This window comes from Sphaerodactylus townsendi, linkage group LG01 (assembly GCF_021028975.2).
Source record: "Sphaerodactylus townsendi isolate TG3544 linkage group LG01, MPM_Stown_v2.3, whole genome shotgun sequence".
NCBI classification, from domain to species: domain Eukaryota; kingdom Metazoa; phylum Chordata; class Lepidosauria; order Squamata; family Sphaerodactylidae; genus Sphaerodactylus; species Sphaerodactylus townsendi.
Genome location: NC_059425.1, coordinates 124,632,723 through 124,652,954, shown reverse-complemented (window position 1 = coordinate 124,652,954; position 20,232 = coordinate 124,632,723). Strand labels below are relative to the sequence as shown.

General features: G+C 43.2%; 1 protein-coding gene across 1 annotated transcript in view; it reads right to left on the bottom strand.

Annotated features, from left to right (window-relative positions):
* Positions 1–20,232, bottom strand: part of LOC125431074 (prolyl endopeptidase) — an 81,721-nt gene that overhangs the window by 58,763 nt on the left and 2,726 nt on the right. The window contains exons 2-6 of the mRNA XM_048493640.1: positions 19,847–19,921; positions 14,418–14,551; positions 13,727–13,857; positions 13,278–13,487; positions 12,487–12,608 (exon numbers count right to left, since the gene is read on the bottom strand). Coding sequence (XP_048349597.1) covers positions 12,487–12,608; positions 13,278–13,487; positions 13,727–13,857; positions 14,418–14,551; positions 19,847–19,921 — 672 coding nt within the window. The remainder of the gene's footprint in view (positions 1–12,486; positions 12,609–13,277; positions 13,488–13,726; positions 13,858–14,417; positions 14,552–19,846; positions 19,922–20,232) is intronic.

The following is a 20,232-nucleotide window of genomic DNA, read 5'->3' as shown; positions in this document are numbered from 1 at the left end:
GATCCCTGACCCTGGCCTCCCTCATGGATGATATGTATATTCCTCTGAAACTCTTATACCCTCTCTTGCATTACAAATGCTCTACCCTCCCACTTTGCCTCAACCATGAAAAACCCTTCTGATGTTCTCTCCATAAAAATTCAGTGAATCACAAACTAGTATCTTGAGAATGGTCAGCTAGTATCTTGAAATCTAGTAAAACAAAAATTCTAAACCCATGGTTTGAGTTATTGGCTCAACTTGCTGATCTGATGAGGGATCCAGTATATACAGCCGGTGTCTACCCCAAGCAGGAAACAATTTATATTCTGTCATGGATGGAAATGGTCCAATGAGGTCTTAGCATTTTAGTGATGAATGTGCCATCATTCACTTTTATGAGTTCATACTGACAATTAATTCTGGTTTAGTGAAAAGTGAAAATAAATCCCCCCCCCCCCCCCCGCCCCCGGAATGATTGTCAGGTACCCCTGACAGAAGCAATGTTCAGCTTATATAACAAGCTTTTCTTTCAGCATTCCCTGCTGGACCAGCGAACAGTTGATCATAGTTTATTTAATGAGATTCCCAGAACACATTTTTAATTTCATTCCCAAACAGAAATTGCTGGAAGGGTGCCAATTAAGTCTAAGGACAGCCACAGCTGTCCTTACATCAATTTGGAAACTCAAAGGAACCGAAGAGTAACAAGGCAAGAAAACACTGTTGACTACTGTATTCAAAAATTACCTCCTTTGGATATTATACTGATGAAAACAACAAAGTAAGAGAATTAGTGCCAGTGTAACCACATGTATACACCTTTTGCATGCTAGCCTCCATCTGGGTTGGCAACTATGCTCACTACATATTCAGAAAACAAAACTGGAAGGTTTTTTTTATAGCTAGTTTCTTCCCTACAAGCAGAAGAATTGTTGTCTTATACTCCAAGATGATGAGACTGTGCCATAAGGCTGCTGCCAAGGCTGCTGCCAAGTCCACCAGGAGGGACCACTGCTGACCTCTGAACTGGGACAGCACAGCAGCTACCTTGGGCTGCTTCACTTCTCTGGATAGCAACAGGTAGATGGGACTGCCTTCAAGCCCACCAAGTTCTTGATGCTATTGCTATACAGCATGGCGGCTGAAGGAAAATAGCAGCAGCAACAAAATGTCACTACAAAGGGTCTATTGATGTCCATTATGAATTGCATGTTATGAAGGAGTGATGAATAAATCATCATGAGAGGCAGTGTGGGGTAGGGTTTAGGAGCGGTAGACTCTAATCTGGAGCACTGGATTTGATCCCACACTCCTCCACATGAGTGGCAAACTCTTATCTGGTGAACTGGATCCCCCCCCCCCCCCGGCTCCTACACATGAAGCCTGTGAAGTAACCTTGGGCTAGTTCTTTGGAATTCTCTCAGTCCCACCTACCTCACAAGTGGTTTGATGTGGGGGGAAGAAGGGAAGGAGTTTGTAAGCCGCTTTGAGATTCCTTACAGGACAGAAAAGTGGGGTAAAAATCCAAACTCTTCTCTTCTTTTTTATTAATGTATTTATAATTCTCACTTTTTGAATGTGTATTAGCGTTTAATATATTTTTGTATTGCTCTATAAGACATTAATAGTTTTTGATGAAAAAAATAATTTATACAAAAGGTTTTACCTATGCATTGTGGTCTGTTTGTGACAATATATATAAAATGAATTTAAGCTATTTTATTATCTACATTTTAGTATATTTTGTACAATTTGTAGATGTTGCACTTATGTACGATATATAGTATCAGATATTCGCAGTATTGTTGTATCTGACACTTAGTGCACACAACAAACAGTTTGAATATAGGGGGATTTTTAATTGTTTATTAAAGACATCTGCCTGTTTTTATATTGATATTAACAATGTTGTTGTTTTCCTTCTTTTTCTCAACCTTTCTCAACCTTTGTCTCAACCTTCCAGGTTTACCTAATCAATCTGCCTTTTTGGTTCACCTTCCCCCCACCCCCCATTGTTGTCATCTTTTTTAGAACAGCATGCAGGTATTAACAACAGCAGTGGCAACATTTTCTTACTTGCAATAAGGAAAAAATGGTCCACATTCCTTCTGAGCAAGCCCAACAAAGTGGAAAATAGGACACAAGAGACATTATATGTAAATACCTCTGTGTCATCATCAGAATCTATAAATGCAAATGTACAGTGTCCTGGAACAATCCATACTCCATTAGAAGTACAGAGACATGGCTACCAATGCTTAGGTTTCAGAATCAATTAGGGCTCTAATCAAAATGTAATTTGATCGAGCTGGAGAATAATCATCCAGGATATTTAATTTAATGGAAGACCTGTTTTCTGTCATTTCTCGATGAGCCAGAAGCTTTGTCCCCTACAATAAAGTACAGTTACTGTCTTCTCCATCTGTATTTTTGAAAAAGAAAAAAGTGTCCATTTTGTTCAAGCAGAGTACTATGGATGTTTATATGATTAAATCTAACTCAAATCTCTACGCACTTTTAACCTCCGTACCTTGTGGACAAAGTGACCCTGCAAATTATATACTTACGTTCAAGCTTGTGAAGTCCTGATTTGGTAATCTTTTGATTAATGTACCAGAACAATTAATGCCTATTCAATCAACTGCTTTTATAAATCACAAGTTCCTACTCAAACACAAGTGAGCCTTCCAGCAGGAAAGTGGCTATTAACAAATAATGTACTCCAAACCAACTGAACCAATGCATTAAAAACATTCAAGTGAAAGGAGAGTATCAATGTGGCAATTAGACTACATTCCCATTAAACATTCTCAGGAAGGTCAAGCTTCTTTTTATCTCTCCTATAGAGCTGTCCAACAAGCCACCTATGCCAGGCATCAAGTAACCAGATTTCTAAAGAGACAGATACAAGGCTAAATTTTTGTGATGTACAAATTGTTCCTGTCCCAGATATTGAACATGCAATCATTGAGTGCCAGATTATGTCTGCATCAGCAGGCAGGTTCTACATTTGTGTTAGTATTATCATAGGTAGACTATTTTTTCTTATTTATTTCCTTATGAAGAAAAACGTCACTGCTCTTTATGTCACCGAAATAGGAAAAGTAAAAAAAAAAGATAACACCTTATTTACCTGTGCACAGCCTCTTGTGTTCATATACCCTGAATAAAGGGAACTTATTGCTATTAAGGCACTAGGATAAGCAATAATGTTCGTTTCATTTCAATTTTATTGCATACTGCTAAAGGCCGTTAAAATGAACTCACAATAGAAAATAAAATATAGTAAAACTGGATTAAAACACTATAAAATTACATTTTATAGTAATTTTAAGACTTGTCGAAGGCTTTCACGGCCAGATTCAACTGGTTCTGGTGGGTTTTCTGGGCTGTGTGGCAGTGGTCTGGACATAGTGTGTAACAGACTTCCCTCTGTGATACACCTCTGAACAGGGACGTAGGTATAGATTTTTTATGGGGGGGTTCGGGGGTGGGGCCACACCTCCACCCGCCCCTAGGGCATGGCCACGCCTCCCCGAGCCCCGCCCCTGGCCTAGCGCTTATAAAAGCAGCTCTCCGAGGTCAGGGATGGCAGACTGCCCTGCCCTGCCCTGCCCCTCCCCTCTGGGCAGAGGCATAGAAGGAAAATGGAGCCTGGTGCAAAATCTGAGTTTTGCACACACACACCCCAGGCAGCCGCTGTGATGCTGGAATGCACCCCCAAACAGCATCACTTTCAATGGTGTTTAAACTAGAGAGCCCAAATTCTCCTTTTAAATCCACCTTAAAGGGAGAATCTGGGGTCCCTAGTTAAATAACATTGAAAGTGATGCTGTTTTGGGGTGGCTTATCCCCCATCCTGAAACAGCATCACTTTCAATGTGGCGTAGTGGTTAAGAGCAGGTGCATTCTAATCTGGAGGAACCGGGTTTGATTCCCTGCTCTGCCACTTGAGCTGTGGAGGCTTATCTGGAGAATTCAGATTAGCCTGTGCACTCCTACACATGCCAGCTGGGTGACCTTGGGCTAGTCACAGATTTTTGGAGCTCTCTCAGCCTCACCTACCTCACAGAGTGTTTGTTGTGAGGGAGCAAGGGCAAGGAGATTGTAAGCCCCTTTGAGTCTCCTATAGGAGAGAAAGGGGGGATATAAATCCAAACTCTTCTTCTTCTAAACTGAGGACCTCAGATTCTCCCTTTAAATCCATGCCGAAGGGGGTGGATTTAAAAGGAGAATCTGGGGAAATTTGAGGGGTACCTGCTGTCAGGGGTGCAATGGTTAATCTAGAAGCACCAAACTTTCAGGGTATCTTTAGAAGTCTCTCCTAATGATACCACCCAGGTTTGGTGAAGTTTGGTTCAGGGGGTCCAAAGTCATGGGCCCTCAAAGGAGTAGCCCCCATCTCCTATTAGCTCCCATTGGAAACAATGGGGAATGGGGCACCCCTTTTGGGAGTCCATAGCTTTGGACCCCCTGGACCAAACTTCACAAAACCTGGGTGGTATCAATAAGAGACTCTCCTGATAATACATCCCAGGTTTGGTGAAGTTTGGTTCAGGGGGTCCAAAGTTATGGACCCTCAAAAGTGTAGCCCCCATCTTCTATTAGCTCCCATTGGAAACAATGGAGGATGGGGCACCCCCTTTGGGAGTCCATAACTTTGGACCCCCTGAACCAAACCTCACCAAACCAGGGAAGTATCATCAGGAAAGTCCCCCAAACAATCCCTGAAAATTTGGTGCTGCTAGCCCAAACAATGCGCCCCCTGCAGGCCAAAAACCGAAAAAGCACTAAAATGTTTTTAAAACCCACAAACGGAGGGGCAGAACTTCGGACATGAATGGAGGGGGTTCAAACCAGAGAATTCCCCCCCTTACCTACGTCCATGTTTCTGAAGATGCCAACCACAAATACAGGCGAAACATTAGGAACAAGATCCACCAGACCATGGTAACACATCCTGGAAAACCCACCAGAACCAGTTTTAAGACTCATTTCATAAGAGAGATAGAGGATCCAATAAATGTCTGTTAAAAATCTAACACACATTAGATCTTAAATTGTCCTGTGCTGACACTAGCATGACTTGGATTTTCTTTGCAGCTAAGACAAAAAGAGGAACCTTTCACGAACCCTCCAATTTAGTGTTTGCAAGTAAAAATACGACCTTTTCTATCACAGTCCTAACACCTGAGTGGACCAGATTGTATGTAAAAAAATTTGCCCTGCGGTTGAAAAGAATGATCAGACCAATAAATAATGACACAGTTGTTAAAGTACTGAATCTCCGGATATACAGAGGCACTGAACACGTGGTGTTTGGGTAGAACAGCCTTCAAGCATGGTGTTTGTATTGTTTGAAAGCAAATGCATGTAAGAGCTGCACATAGTTTTAACAAAGATATGTTGGATAAGTAATGTTCCTTGGAATTGCCCAATTTGATTAGTTTGTACCAGGGTGAAAATTTGGTTCCTGATATGACTTGACTTCTAGAGCAGCATTATACATGTATATTTGAGCACTACAGTTAAAATTGGCGTGATAATCCCCTTCCACAACATTGGCAGATTATATGTTTGAAGAATTTTATTATAATTGGATAGCTATATGGGGTCTTTTTGGCTTATAAGACAGATGCTTGAAAGATGGCTTGAGGGGATCCAAGCAGTAATGTACCAGAAACACTTTTTTCCACTTAGCAAAGCAACCCTTGCTCCACAATCTTCAGAGGTCCTATTTATACAGTTAATTTGTTATTTCAGAAACAACTCCTTTTCCCCTTTCAAACATGCATGCATGGGATAGTACTTTGCATGTGTAAGGGAAAGGGTTATGGTACAAGTTCAGACGTGGCCAAGAGGAATTAATCAGCCATCTCCTTTAGCCACACAAACTCCCAGCCATAATCCTTTAGTAAGTAGAACTGTACTTTCTTATGACCCATCCCTGTCAATAATAGTTTTCAACAATCCATACAAGGCAACAGAGGTGTATCAGGGCAAATGGCACCCGGGGACAACCCCTCCTCTGGGCGCCTCCCCGCCCCCAAGCCCCCCACTTCTGTGACCCTCAGGGACAGGGCTTGGGGCCGGGGGGGGGGGGGCAGCTCAGATGAGCATCACAATAGCAGGCTGGCTCCTGGGCCAGCTTGCTGCTCTGGTGCCCATCTGAACCGCCCCCTCCTCCCTGCAGGCTGTCTCATGCAGAAGCCTGCCTACAAAGAGGGGAGGGCAGGGCACTGTCGCAGGCCACCCAGGAGCCAGCCTGCTTTTGTGGTGCCTGCCCAAGCTGCCTCTGAGTCCTGCCCCTGAGAGCCTGGGGAGGGAAGGCAGCGGCTTGGACAAGAGCCGCATACTCCCCATGGGGACAAGGGGTGTGTGTCAAATGATTCCCAGGTCAGTGCAGGGGAGGAGGTGGTGAGGGTGATTTTGCCCCCCCCTCCCCGGCTGGTGCACCTGCGATCATTTGACCCCTTGTCTCCATGGGCAATATGCGGTGCTTGTCCAAGCTGCAGGGCAAGAAGCCAGGAAAAAGTAACCTCCTTACCCACTTACTTTTTAAAATTCTCTGGCTTTTCTTCCTGCCTTTTTCATCAGACTTCTCTCCCCCCCCCCCCATTTGCTATTCACTCATAATCTTAATCTCAGTCTGCTGCTTATACTCCTCACTTTCTTTGGCTACCATGCCTTTCTGTCTTCTGTCCTTCCCACGTGGTTCACTGATCTCTACAAAATTCTGATCCAGGGGGATAGTGAAACTAGTAAAATAATATGAAGGGGGTTTGCAGTGGTCTGTAGGAATTAAAGGAAATTGCTAGTTTCATCTGAATCCAACTCCTGACTAGTACCACCTACTTCAGATAAAAGACCAAAGCTTCTTCAAGTCAATATATCAAGACTGTGCTCATTTTCAGTAAAATATTTCCTATAACAATTCAATTTTTACAATAAAAATTTCTAAAACACAGTAAAGCTATTACTTTTGTTGTTATTATGGGGAAGAAGCAGTTATATCCTATTTACATTTAAGATACAATGGGACATTATCAAATCAGTTCATATAACCTTATGTATTATTCTAAGAATGCAAACTTGATAAAACAGTATAGTTGAAGTTCACTGAAAATTAAGTGAAGACTTTTCTTCACTTAAGTTATACGCATAACACTGGAACTATCATTCTACAGTGCCCTCTTCTGGAAACTTCTTCAATTTCATTCCTGTCACTTGTGTTCTAAATTCTGCACAAGATGGTTAGACTGTACTGGAGGAAATGATCCTTATTGTTACAGTTCTGTCATGTGCATATCACAGAAAGTTTCTTCAGAACAAGAAGGTTAAGATTTGGGAAGAGACTACCCTGGTTAAGGGCCAACAGAATGGAACACAGGTACTTAAGGATGAGTTCTCTCCCCCATGTTCATTTTAGAAGCAAAGTTAGGAATGATTGCTAAAGACATCATGGATAGAAATATTAGATTTTATTTGAGTGGATCTTGTTGGAAACAGAGGGGGAAATATATTTATATGAAAAAGAAGCAAATGGTGTAAGTTTGGCGTTTTAAAAATTCCACTGAAACTCTGGCTGATTTTTTTTCAGTCTAGCTCAGGGGTCGGGAACCCGCGGCTCGCGAGCCGCAAACGGCTCTTTCCGCCTTGTAGTGCGGCTCCCGGCGTGGCTGCCCCTTCCTGGGGAACGTGGGGAATCCCCCTCCCTGCAGAGAGGGGGGGGGAGAAAAAGCGGCGCCAGGCTCAGGCCAGGCCGCTGGCTGCACGCTCTCCGTTCGTGCGGGAGCGTGTGGAATCCCCCTCCCTGCAGTGGGGGAGAAAAAGCTGTTTGGGAAGGCTTCCAGGCTTAGGTGGTGACCAGTGTCCGGGGGTGGCCCGGAGGCCCCTCCCCGGACTTGTAGGAGCAATGGCAGGCACTGGCCCAGCCACGCAGCTGCGCACCCTGGCAGCAGCGTCGGGCCCCGGTCAGCCCGTACAGTCCCGAGCCCCAGCGGCAGCAGCAGTCCCTGGCCCGGTCCCAGCCTCCAGGGCGATGGGACGAGCGTTGCGGTGGCAGGCCGGCAAGCGGGACGCGGTGGCACCACCCCGCTTGGGGCTGACTTCCTTGCCGGCAGGCCCAGAGAGGCAGCAGCAGGACACCGGGAGGCAGGAGGAGGGAGAAAACACGCCACAGTTGACTGGATGAGGCATGAAAACGAGACCCCAGGACGAGGCCAGGAACGCATGAGAAGGCACTGGGGCAGCTTTTAAAGCGGGGTTGGTAGGATGGCGAGGCCCTGGACAGAAGGGAGAGGCTGCGGAAGGTAGAGGGTGGAGCAGGAGAGTGGAGGAGTTTAAGAGGGGAGAGAAGACTGTGAAAGAGGAGCAAGAAATAGAGGCAGAAAGAGAGGAGGCAGAGAGCTGGATAAAAACCCCAGGGAGGGGAAGAACAGCAGAAAAGGAGGCCAGCCATGGAAAACTCCCAGAGGAAGAACTGAGAAGGGAACAGAAAGCTGGATGGAAATAGTAGAGTTAGAACAAGAAGGAAAGGAGGAAATAGACTGGGGAAAGAGCCCAAGCAGTGGGCAAGAAGTGGACCCTGAAGAGAAGGGGGAAGCAAAGGAAAGTGCAGAGTTGTCCTGGGGGGTGGGGACTAGCCTGTGGCTTAGGTCTTTGACGTTTTTCAGGCCCCCTAAGATCGGGGCCATGACGGGGATAACAACACCCCAGAAAGGGAAGGTGGGAAGGATTGTCAAGCCCAGCCACCGGAGGGAGAGGGGAAACACCATAACCAGCTTCTGACAGAACTCTTGCACTTCATACTCCTTAGTGACCTACCTGTCACCACACAGCATATCTATCACACAGCATATCTATCACATGCTGCCTTAATGGTTTGTGCCCTGAGTCTGACTGTGCAGAACTGATTTCCTTGCAGTCTGTAGAACTTAAAACTAAAATGACTACATCCACATTCCTGCTTAATGCATCTATCAACAACCCAATTTGTCCCTCAGATTAGGTAGAAAGTATTAACAGTGGTATCTTTTTTATTGCACCAACTATCACCTCTCTCTCTCTCTGATCTTCTGCTTGCCACCACTTGGCAGGATGGCAGGGAAAAACTGCTCTGAAAATCACATCCAGGATCAATGATATAATGTTATTTCCAGGGTGAGCCCAAAAGTGAAATCATTGTGTTGATCCAATGCTGTGGAATTCATCAGAAATGCTATTATAAAATCCTATATTTTTCTTTGTAGCACTTCATGGATTTCATAAGCAACACGCTATAATTGTTTTATACAAAGCGTAACGGTAAAAAACCAAAATACACAGTGTTATCTTCATTTTAAATGTCAAAAATTATTTGCGGCTCCAAGTGTTTTCTTTTCCCGTGGAAAACGGGTCCAAATGGCTCTTTGAGTGTTAAAGGTTCCCTACCCCTGGTCTAGCTCCTTCCCAGTCCCCCCTTCTCTAGTTTCAAAGGCTTGCCAGCTTAGTACTGAACTAGTACTGTAGTTACTAAGAGAAAATTTAACACTTTTGGTAACATTTATACAAGCTTAGTGTATAAAAAGATTTTGAGACAATCTGTACAAAGATTGTATTGCCCTGCTTCCGTTGATCTGGCCAAAAGAACAAGCATATTTTAGAAGTATAGCCCAGTCATATCTTCTGTTACTGCAAAATAGTCTGAACCATTTAACTGCTCTTGTAAAACTGTTCGTAATAAAGTGGCACTGCAAGAATACAAATAATAAAATATTCTTAGCAAAACAGGAAAGCTAGTAAACACTTTTAATTAACAACAGATGCTCTAGGTGCAGGTAGTCTCCTGCAAATATATAATCAAAAGTTATTAAATTCTTAACACAAACACAGGCTCCAAAATGTTTACAAAAGTGTCACTATAGAAAGATTTAATAACCAAGCTGTATTCAGCAATATTAAGAATATCTCCTCAAGCTTTATAGCCTAAAAGGTTTTGATTGTGAAGACACAACCATGTTACTCTAAGTACACTCCTAACCAGCAATGAGTGATTCCTATAGAGACATCTTCCTGCCCCAATCAACCACTTGTATGCACTGGAGGTTGCTGTGGGATGTGGAAAGGGAAAATGATCCTTCCATGTCAGATTTCACAGAGACCTGGATAGCTTAGGCTAGCTTGATCTCATCAGATTGCAGAAGCAAAGCAGTTGGCTTTGGAACACAAGGATCATGATGCAGAGGTACACAGTGGTAATCTGGGTCGGAGCGAGGGGGAACCGCACCTGGGGCACGCATGCGTCCCGCATCCCAGAACACCCCCCCTGCCCCGGAACGTGCCTGGTGCATCATGCCCCCCACACCCCCTTGGCACTATGCCACTGATTGTAATCCACCCCTGGATGTATCTTGCCCATTTCTGGTCTTAATCGATAAATCCATGAGCACATCAGCAAATTTCAGAGCTCTTGATGTGGAACTTTCATGCAGTCATATTTCACTCCAAAAGTATCTCTGGATCGTGGTAGAACTGGAAACAGAGGATCAGTTACTGACTGAAGCTTGTTCTCTATTCAGTGGATGTTCGATCTTTAACACTAACAGCCATGTATTGTTGAAGGTTTCACGGCCGGAATCACTTGGGTGCTGTGTGGTTTCCAGGCTGTATGGCTGTGTTCTAGCAGCATTCTCTCCTGACATTTCCCCTGCATCTGTGGCTGGCATCTTCAGATCCTCTGAAGATGCCAGCCATAGATGCAGGCGAAACATCAAGAGAGTATGCTGCTAGAACACGGCCACACAGCCCAGAAACCACACAGCACTCCACTAACAGCCATCTTCCAATCAAATTGGAAAAGGTTCCTTTCAAAGAAGCTATGATCCATTAGAACAGTGGTGGCAAACCTATGGCACTCCAGATGTTCATGAACTACAATTCCCATCAGCCCTTGCCAGCATGGCCAATTGGCCATGCTGGCAGGGGCTGATGGGACTTGTAGTCATGAACATCTGGAGTGCTGTAGGTTCGCCACCACGGCATTAGATATTCTCCTAGTAACTTGCTGTGTGCATCTGACTTATGGCGACCCTTTGAATTAATGGTCTCCGAAGAGTCCTTTGGTTAACAGTCTTGCTCAGATCTTGCAAACTGATGGTTATGGCTTCCTTGGCTGAGTCAATCCATCTCATGTTGGGTCCACTTCCACTTTTCCTGCTGCCATCAATTTTCCCTATTATTTTGGTCTTTTCCAGTGCCTTTTGTCTTCTCATAATGTGACCAAAGCACAATAGTCATTTTAGCTATTCATACTAAAGTTCATGAGTCTGTAAAACTTTCCATGCTGCAAAGAAATCTACTTTCTTCCTGTCATTTTTCTTCATTGGCCAACTTTCACACACAAACACAGAAATAAGGAACACTATGGTGTGAAAGTAAGCAACAGATCTGGAACACTGAGATTCACTATCTAACTTCTGCTGCAAAATACCATCACCTCAGGAAGAGACCAGTATTGTCAAACTATTTAGCGAATTCACTGATACCCAAACACAGGACAGCTTTCATTCTGGCCCACCTCAGTGTTCTTCCATCCACTTTAATAGAAGGGAGACAACATGGTTGATCACTACAGGATCATTTATGCCAAAAGTGGTCAAAACACTTCTTACACATTTTCTCACTAATCCTTAAAACAGTCCGATAAGTACAGCAGGCTCCTAGACCAGCGAAATGATGACTAGAAAGTGTGCACTGATGTTACACCAAGATTTTCTATAGCAAATGTAAAGTGTTGGCAACATAAAAGAAAGTACATCCATTTGGGGGCTCTGGCTGAACTGGGTTTCCCAGATGCATATTGAACATACTGTGTGTGCATGATATAGGATATGCTATTGGAGCATGCTGTAAATATGAAAAGTGTAGAACTGGTTCTAGGTTAAAATTCTTATTGGATGTCCATAGGCCAGTCATCTTGACTTGTCTCACAGAATTGCTGAGAAGATAATGCTGGGGGTGGAGGGAATCCATACAGTGGTGGGATTCAAATAATGGCAGATTTTGCATGAGCCAAAAACCACAGTGTGAAAATGGTGTGAAAACAGTGTAAAAGGATTTAAAATGGTGTAAAATTTTCACACCGCTGTTTTTGGACCATGCGGAATCAGCCAATTTAACAGCAGGTTCCAGTGGTGGGATTCAAATACTTTAACAACTGGTTGTTCACAAGCACCATTTTAACAACAGGTTCTGCCGAAGTGGTGCGAACCTGCTGAATCCCACCACTGAATCCATATCTATTGCCCTCTTCAAGGAGGATGCAAATGAAATAGATAGGTAAGAACATTATTTATTTTACTTCTTTGCATTTATAATCCGCCCTCCCTGGAAGAGCTCAGAATTACGTGGCTATAACTCAGCAGTACCTTTTATTCCACAAGAAAAGTTCCAATAAATACATTCATCTCTTGAGCATCTAGTAAATCACAGCTACGAGTTTAAACAAGATGGAATTCATCATACCTCAGCTCCACCCATCCATTTGGGTTCATGAGGAAATTCAGCACATAAAATATCTTTTGATTGGTCAGTTCCCAGAACATGATAGTACAACTTCTGATGCAGGTTTGTTTCTGTTTCAGTTCCTGAGGCAATCAACATATTTAATTACAGGTATGTAAACTTCTTATTAACACTAACAATTCGCAAGTTTTACACTTTCACAACCCAGAAGCTATTTATTTGATGAGGCAACAAAGAGAACACCCATTAATTAAAGAAATAAATTTTGTAACACTTGTTCGTTTGCTGGAAATGTGACGAAATTCTTAAAATCTGTTTGCCTTTTAAGCATGAATTTTCTTTGATACTGAAGTCTAGCGCAGTTAAAGACTTTTTTAACATTTTACTGTATTGATTTATCTATGTAAATATCATAACTAAAAAGAATATAAACTGACAACAGAATGTCCATAGACGTTCTTCCCTCAGAAAAAATGAGATGTTATTTGGCTACAACAGAAACTTCAGTGACAAATAATGCAATCTTAAATAGGGCTACACCATTCAAAATCTGTAGGATTAGAAAGACTTAACTCTGTTTAGGACTACAATATTAAGGGACAGAAGATTTTGGCGGGATGAGAAAACAAAACAAGAAGCAGTACCAGGAGGTTGAGAATCTAAGGCATAGAGAGCCCAGAGGGCGAGAAGCCAAAGGAAGGAGGCCAGCATTGAGAACAGGAAGTAGATGAGGGAGAGAAGCCAGAGGAAAAAACATGCTTACTCATTAAGCACTGCTGTATGACACTCACCATCACTTTTCCCATCTTGCTTTGGGTAGCAGTTATAGAACATGCCTTTACCATCGTGGGTCCAAGACATACAACTGAACTTCACCATATCCAGTGTATCTGGAAGTTCTTCAGCACCATCCACTTTCATAAATTTAATAGTTACCCAGTCTGACCCACTTGAACTCAAGCCATATGCAAAATATTCACCATCTTCACTGAACGAATAACCTGCACATCAAAAACAGACCATGTAGTCATGATCACATTATCAACACTATTGTATCTTGTATTCTACTTTATGGCTGTCTAATGTTTGTTCTCAACTCACAGACAACAGTTAAAAACATGACAATTACAGAACTTCCCAAAACACGTACACTTTTCAGCTGCTTAACACAGCATAATTAAAATACACTAATTTACACAAGTGTCCCAAGTCTATTTACCAAAAAATCCACGACACTGACCTCGCAAAGCCACAGTACCATCATCTGATAGCTTATTTGGGTCAAGAAATACTTTGGCATCTGCTTCCAAGGAATCTTGCACATATAATACTCGTTGGTTCTGAAGTCCAGTATTATAAAAGTGAAAGTACCTAGAATGTACATACACATAGATAAAAGGGTAAGGTTGTCATTTAATTTTCTGAACAGCAGCAGTCTGATTACAGACTTAAGCAGGCAAACAATCTTCAACAAAAAAGATTTAGAACAATTTTTTCCCCAGATGCAATGCTGCATGCACCTTGTGTCAAAGGCTGGCGTAGATCTAGTCACACAGGATATAGGCAACATCATAAACTTAAAAAGTCACTTTAGATAGCACCTCATGACATTTAAGCATGGCTTGGCATTGCTTAAGCAAGAATGGAAAGAGAATCATGGCCCATCCATTATTCTCCCATGTCATGAACAAGACCTGATTTTGATGTAACAGCAAACTATGTGCAACTATTACACATGATATAAAATTCAGGTTCCTTAAAAGTTTTTGTAAGTTTATTCCCCATTAATTATAGCAGTTATTTGGTTGCCGCTGGCCATAACTTTTTGTTCCTTGGCAGACCAAGTGGCCTTATTTTATTGAGCTGAAATAAAGTTGACAAGGATGGATAGGGGCAGAGCACCATTTTTTAAAAAAAAATCCTTTACATACCTTTTTCCTTTCTTGAAATGACAACTATACTTAGGATAGTCATATAGTTCAGTCATCCGTTCTTTAAACAGTCCTCGGACTGCACATTGTTCAAGAAAGGGCACTGTGATTTTATTTTGTGCCTCCACAAAAGCCTACAGAAGAAAAAAGAACTTTAAAAAACTTAATCTGAAAATATTTTACAAGCAACAGCATTTATTACTCTATGGAAAAAGTTATGCCATACTTAGGCACCCTTAGGCATACTTATGCCATACTTAGGAACTCTAAACTCAAATTTAGAGTTCCAAAATACCTGAATGTAGCCCTACATGCTTTTCCAGGAATACCACCTCCAACACCATTGAGCAATGCAGTTCTGCCAAGCAACCTATACAATGATATCACAGCTAAAACAGCTACCTAATTTTGGGGACAGGATATCCAAAGCAATCTGTCCTGTTCTTCAATGACTTTCCCTTCATTTCAGCAGCCCTGGTGAAATGCATGCTTTGCACACTGGTTTCCAGGAAGAGTGTTGCAGAGAGATTAGCAAGCAAGTATTAATTTCTTCCTTATCAACCCTCCAGGTTGTCAGTCTAGATTCTGAATACCACAGGTGTTTTTGGGTGTACCGTTCCATATATGAACAGTTTCAGTACTGAGTAAAAGAGATTCAAGGGGCAATGACTGATACCTTTGTGGCATTCTTAATCTAAATTCATACAGCAACTCAACAACTGTGCTCCACCATGCGCCTTCTTTCTATCTCAATTCTATGCCATTTTACTCAGGTGACAGTAATAACAAGTATGCTGGTCTGCTGCCTCAGAATTACATCTGAGATGGCTTACCAGCAGATACTGAAATATTTTAATTCAATAAAAGGGAAGATAAGCACAGAGTTGAATAAAGAGTTCAAGAGAGAACATAGTATATTCGTTTTTATAAAATAACTTGGCAGTTTTTACAATGTAGTTCATAGCACTAAAAACACACACACCAATTTCTTTTTAAGAAGTCACCAGAGAGCACAATAAAATTATGCTCCAAGGCCTGAAAGAAAGTGATTGTTGTGGGCCCAGAGTCATCCTGCCAGAATTCCTCAGAAAAAGAGCACTGGCAGAGTTACCTCATCTCACCAGAGCCCCAACTGGTTAAGTCTCAAGACCAGCCAGAAGCTTCATAGGACAGACACAACTGGCTCACAGACAAGCCAAGAGCAGGAGGTCAAAGTGCTTGGAGAAACACCTCCAGCCACTGAAGCCAGAATTAATAGTCCACCCAGCTCACATGAGGCAGCAGGAACTGCATTCTAAAAGATGCAGTGTGTGCTTGGAGGTCCAGAGGCATCACTGAGAATACTGTGAGTTGGTTCAGGATCAAGACTGAGCCATAGCTCAGATGTATAAGAGATGGCTCAGGGAAGTGGAAGTTGTAGGAGCAACATTGTTAAAAGTTTGATGCTTTTTGCTGCACCTACTCACAAACTGATCACTTGGAACTGCCTGAACTGACCTACTTTCAGCCCTTAACTGCCTCTTCTCAAACCTGCTTGGAACTTGTTTCTCTGGACTCAGAGTAAGACTGCGCTCTCTCTCTCTCACGTCTGTGCCTGGGGGTAGCTGTAATCAACTCCCTGTGAGCTCAGCAGGCCAGTGGCGTAACTAGGCAAACTGGAGCCCTGGGCAAAACCTAAGTTTGATGCCCCCCCAGGCGCGTGCCCAATGCAACGCGCACCCTCCCTTGTAGCTACGCCCAGTGGCGTATTTAGGGAAACTGGAGTTTGGTGCCCCCCATGGGCAGCCACCCTCCCCCACTGTGACCAAGCAATGATTTTTACACCAGGTTGTTTCAAAGTCACCATCAAATTATAGAACATGCCCCAACTCACAAATCTGAGCACAGCAATAAGCCATGCCACACAGCAGAAATAATTTTTGAAAACATTTTCAAAATGCTTTCAAAATATTTTATTACTGCTATGAAAACATTTTATGGTGTTGTATCCAGTACCCCCAATTGGGGGAGACAGCATCACTTTCAATGTTTCAAAGGAGAATCTGGGCTCCATAGTTTAAACAAGTGATGCTGGAATCCACCCCCAAACAGCATCATTTTCAATGGTGTTTAAACCAGGGAGCCCAGATTCTCCTTTGAAATCCACCTTAAAAGGAGAATCTGGGGTTCCCAGTTTAAACAACATTGGAGGTGATGCTATTTTGGGGTTGATTCTCCCCCACCCTGAAACAGCATCAATTGCAATGTTTAAACTGGGGACCTCAGATTCTCCCTTTAAATCCATGTCAAAGGCGGGGGGATTTAAAAGGAAAATCTGGGGAAATTTGGGAGGTGCCTGCTGGCAGGGGTGCAATTGTTAAGCTAGCAGCACCAACATTTCAGGGTATCTTTAGGAGACTCCCCTAATTATACCACCCAGGTTTGGTGAAGTTTGGTTCAAGGGGTCCAAAGTTATGGACCCTCAAAGGTGTAGCCCCCATCTTCTGTTAGCTCCCATTGGAAACAATGGATGATGGGGCACCCCCTTTGGGAGTCCATAGCTTTGGACCCCCTGGACCAAACTTCACAAAATCTGGCTGGTATCAGTAAAAGATTCTCCTGATGATACCTGCCAGGTTTGGTGAAGTTTGGTTCAGGGGATCCAAAGTTATCGACCCTCAAAGGTGTAGCCTCATCTCCTATTAGCTCCCATTGGAAACAATGAGGGATGGGGCACGCCCTTTGGGAGTCCATAACTTTGGACTCCCTGAACCAAACCTCACCAAACTTGGGTGATAGCATCAGGAGAGTCTCTCAAAACATCCCTGAAATTTTGGTGCTGCTAGCCTAAAAACTGCGCCCTCTGCAGGCCAAAAATGGAAAACACTGAAAATACAAAAAATCCCACAAACAAACCTGTGCCCCCCACAGGGCTGCTCCCAGGGCAACTGCCCACTTTGCCCAATGGGAGGAACGCCTCTGCAGCAGGCCAGGACAGTGATATCAAAAAGCTAATTTCAGACTACCTTATACAACAACCAGAGTCACAAGATAAAGCTTTCCATGTCAACCAGTGGCAGCAAAACAAGGAATGACTGATGCTTGTAGAGAAGACAATTAATAGTGGTTGCTTCCATTTTTCAGGACATCCTACAGCTTGACCACTGTCTTTATGATAGAATCGTGGCTTCAACAGATTATATATCAGAACTCTTGTTTATAGTCAGAACCCCTGTAAACTAGAATTCACAAATACTGTTTTTCAAACTAGATCAAATATGCTTTAGATTGGCATGGCCATAGGTGAGGATATCATCTACAATCTCCTTAAATGGAAGAATGTCCATCTGCAACAGCCAACTTGGCACAATTGGGTGGCAGTCTTAAAACTGTGGTTTTAAATTCTGGTTTTCTTAATAGTTATTTTGTAAGCCAAGCCACCTTGAGTTCCACAATATAGAAAGGCAGCTAATAAAACTTTTAAATAAATAGATGAACTCTCCCACTCCATGGTTTCAATTGCCATCTGAAATGCCACTGCTGATGGATGGGGGACCCAAGAATAGCTTTGGGATTCAAAATGGAGATCTGCAGAAGGAAGAGAGACTCAGACACATAGTGCCCCTTTGAGAGGATAATACTTATAGGTGTGATTCAGCCCAATGTACTGACCGCGCCGGTACCTCCTATGTACTCAGCATGAATCCCACTTCCCTTGATATCTCAGAATTAACCAAGGTTTAGGTATATTCTCTTATAACCAGGACTTTCTAACCACAAACTGTGGTTAATTAAAGGAAGAAGAATTTGCCCCAAAAAGAGAACTGACAAACTTTCACTCAGTCTTTTAAATGCATAAATGTCCTATATGAAGATGTCCCTATCTTTGTACACAAACATATTCTGGAATTTGTAATTTTTGAAGTATCAACAAACTATAACATCAGAATGGATTCTTCCATCCCCTCGAAGATTTTCTACCTATACACAAGCCATAGACCTATATCATTCCAGCATCCGTCACTTTTTTTGATCTACAAAAAATTCTATGTCTAGATTTTCTAAAATGTCCCTACATATAATTTCTACCTCTGCTGTGGGGGGTGGGGGGAGGCGAAGACCTTTCCAGCAACAACGTTCAGTTGTACATTCCTTGGAATTCTGCTATGATGTGCATTTTCTTTTTTAAGAATTTAGGGAAATTTCTGAATAATTTTCCCCATGCAATTTGGTGGCAATAACTATACTATTAATTAATTTTATGAAACCATTTTTATTAACTGAAACTTTTAGGTCTTCGTTGGACCAGTTTGTGAAAGCCGTGTCACTGCCTCCTCTAAACTGAAGCCTGATATCGATAATCCAAAAGCAATAATCTCTAGTTCTATTCAGAATATCATACTATGTGCAACAAGAGAGGGGGGGGGGGGCGGAAAGGCAAGATCATATTTGGCAGCTGCAAGCTGTTTCAAAACAGCTTAGATTAGCGGATCTGGACCAGTACTATATACTCTGATGAACTCTATCCAAAGGATCAGTCTTTCTCAGCACAAGTAACCACGACATTTTTAAATGGTATTGCTGGAGACTGAACTTAACTATAGCTTCTCCCCTACACCAGCTGCAACCAAACTCATCCCTTCTTCCCTAAATGCTCCTTCCATAAATGCATTCCACGGAAGACACTCACGGGCCTCAAGGAAGGAGTTGATATATTTAAAGATTTATATCCCAGTTTACTAGGCAGCAAATGCCAAATTGGCTCTAGGGCCCTTTCCGCACGGGCCATATACGGCGCTCTGGGGACGGCAAAAACACCTTCCCCAGGGAGCCGTTCGCACAGGGGGCGCAGCTGCTTCGCAGCCGCGCCGCCCTCGCTCCTCCCAAGCTGCGCAAAGCCGCCGTTTTCCGACCTCGCTTCCCCAGCGAGGTTTTCGGAAAACGGCGGCTTCGAGCCGCTGCCATGCGAACGGCAGCGGCTCGAAGGCACCCTCCCCCCCTTCGCCCGCCACCTACCGTGTCTGTGGCCGTCCAGCGCATCGCCGAGGCCTGGGGACACGCCTCCCCTGCCCTGCAACGCCGGAGCACTCGCGCAGGGCAGGGGGGGCGTGTCCCCAGGCCTCGGTGACGTGCCAGAGGGCCACAGACACAGCAAGTCGGCCGGGCAACAGCGCTCCGCGGCGCCGTCTTTCTGGCTGTTTCTGGGACCATTCGTGCGAAAGGTCACGGGGGGTTGGGTCGGTGTCGTATACGCTGCCCCAACCCCAATCGTGGCCGTGCGGAAACGGCCTAGCATTGGCTGGAATTATTATTTCTGATACAAAATGTTCATTGTTTATAAATATACTGTTATACTAAAGTTATAAACCCTAACTTCACTGAGGTCAGGGAGGTTAGAAGGGGACAATGTGGCTTGTATTGCACTGTGAAAGGCCTACATAGAGTGTTACCTTTGTTTGTTCACTGTCAGGATCTTCAAGCCAGCTGTACGGGTCACATACTTTACAGCCATGATAATCTTGCACCTGAATATAAAAGAACAGGTTTTATTTAAAAAAAAAGAAAAACAATTCTTAACTACCTTATGATTTATATCAAAAGGAGTTACAGGAGCCTAATATGTTGAAATGGACAACTAATTTTAGACAGCTGCCTGACAGCACAGTAGTAACCTATTCTAAAACAGTTTGCCAGCATCAAATAAGAGTGTTAGAAGAATAGTACATGTTTCAAGAGTTTGCATGCTTGTCACAAAACTTCTAGCATCAAAAAGAATTCAGGGATAAAGTACAGCAGTCTTTCATCAACAAACAGTGACCAGCAAGGACAGAAGTAA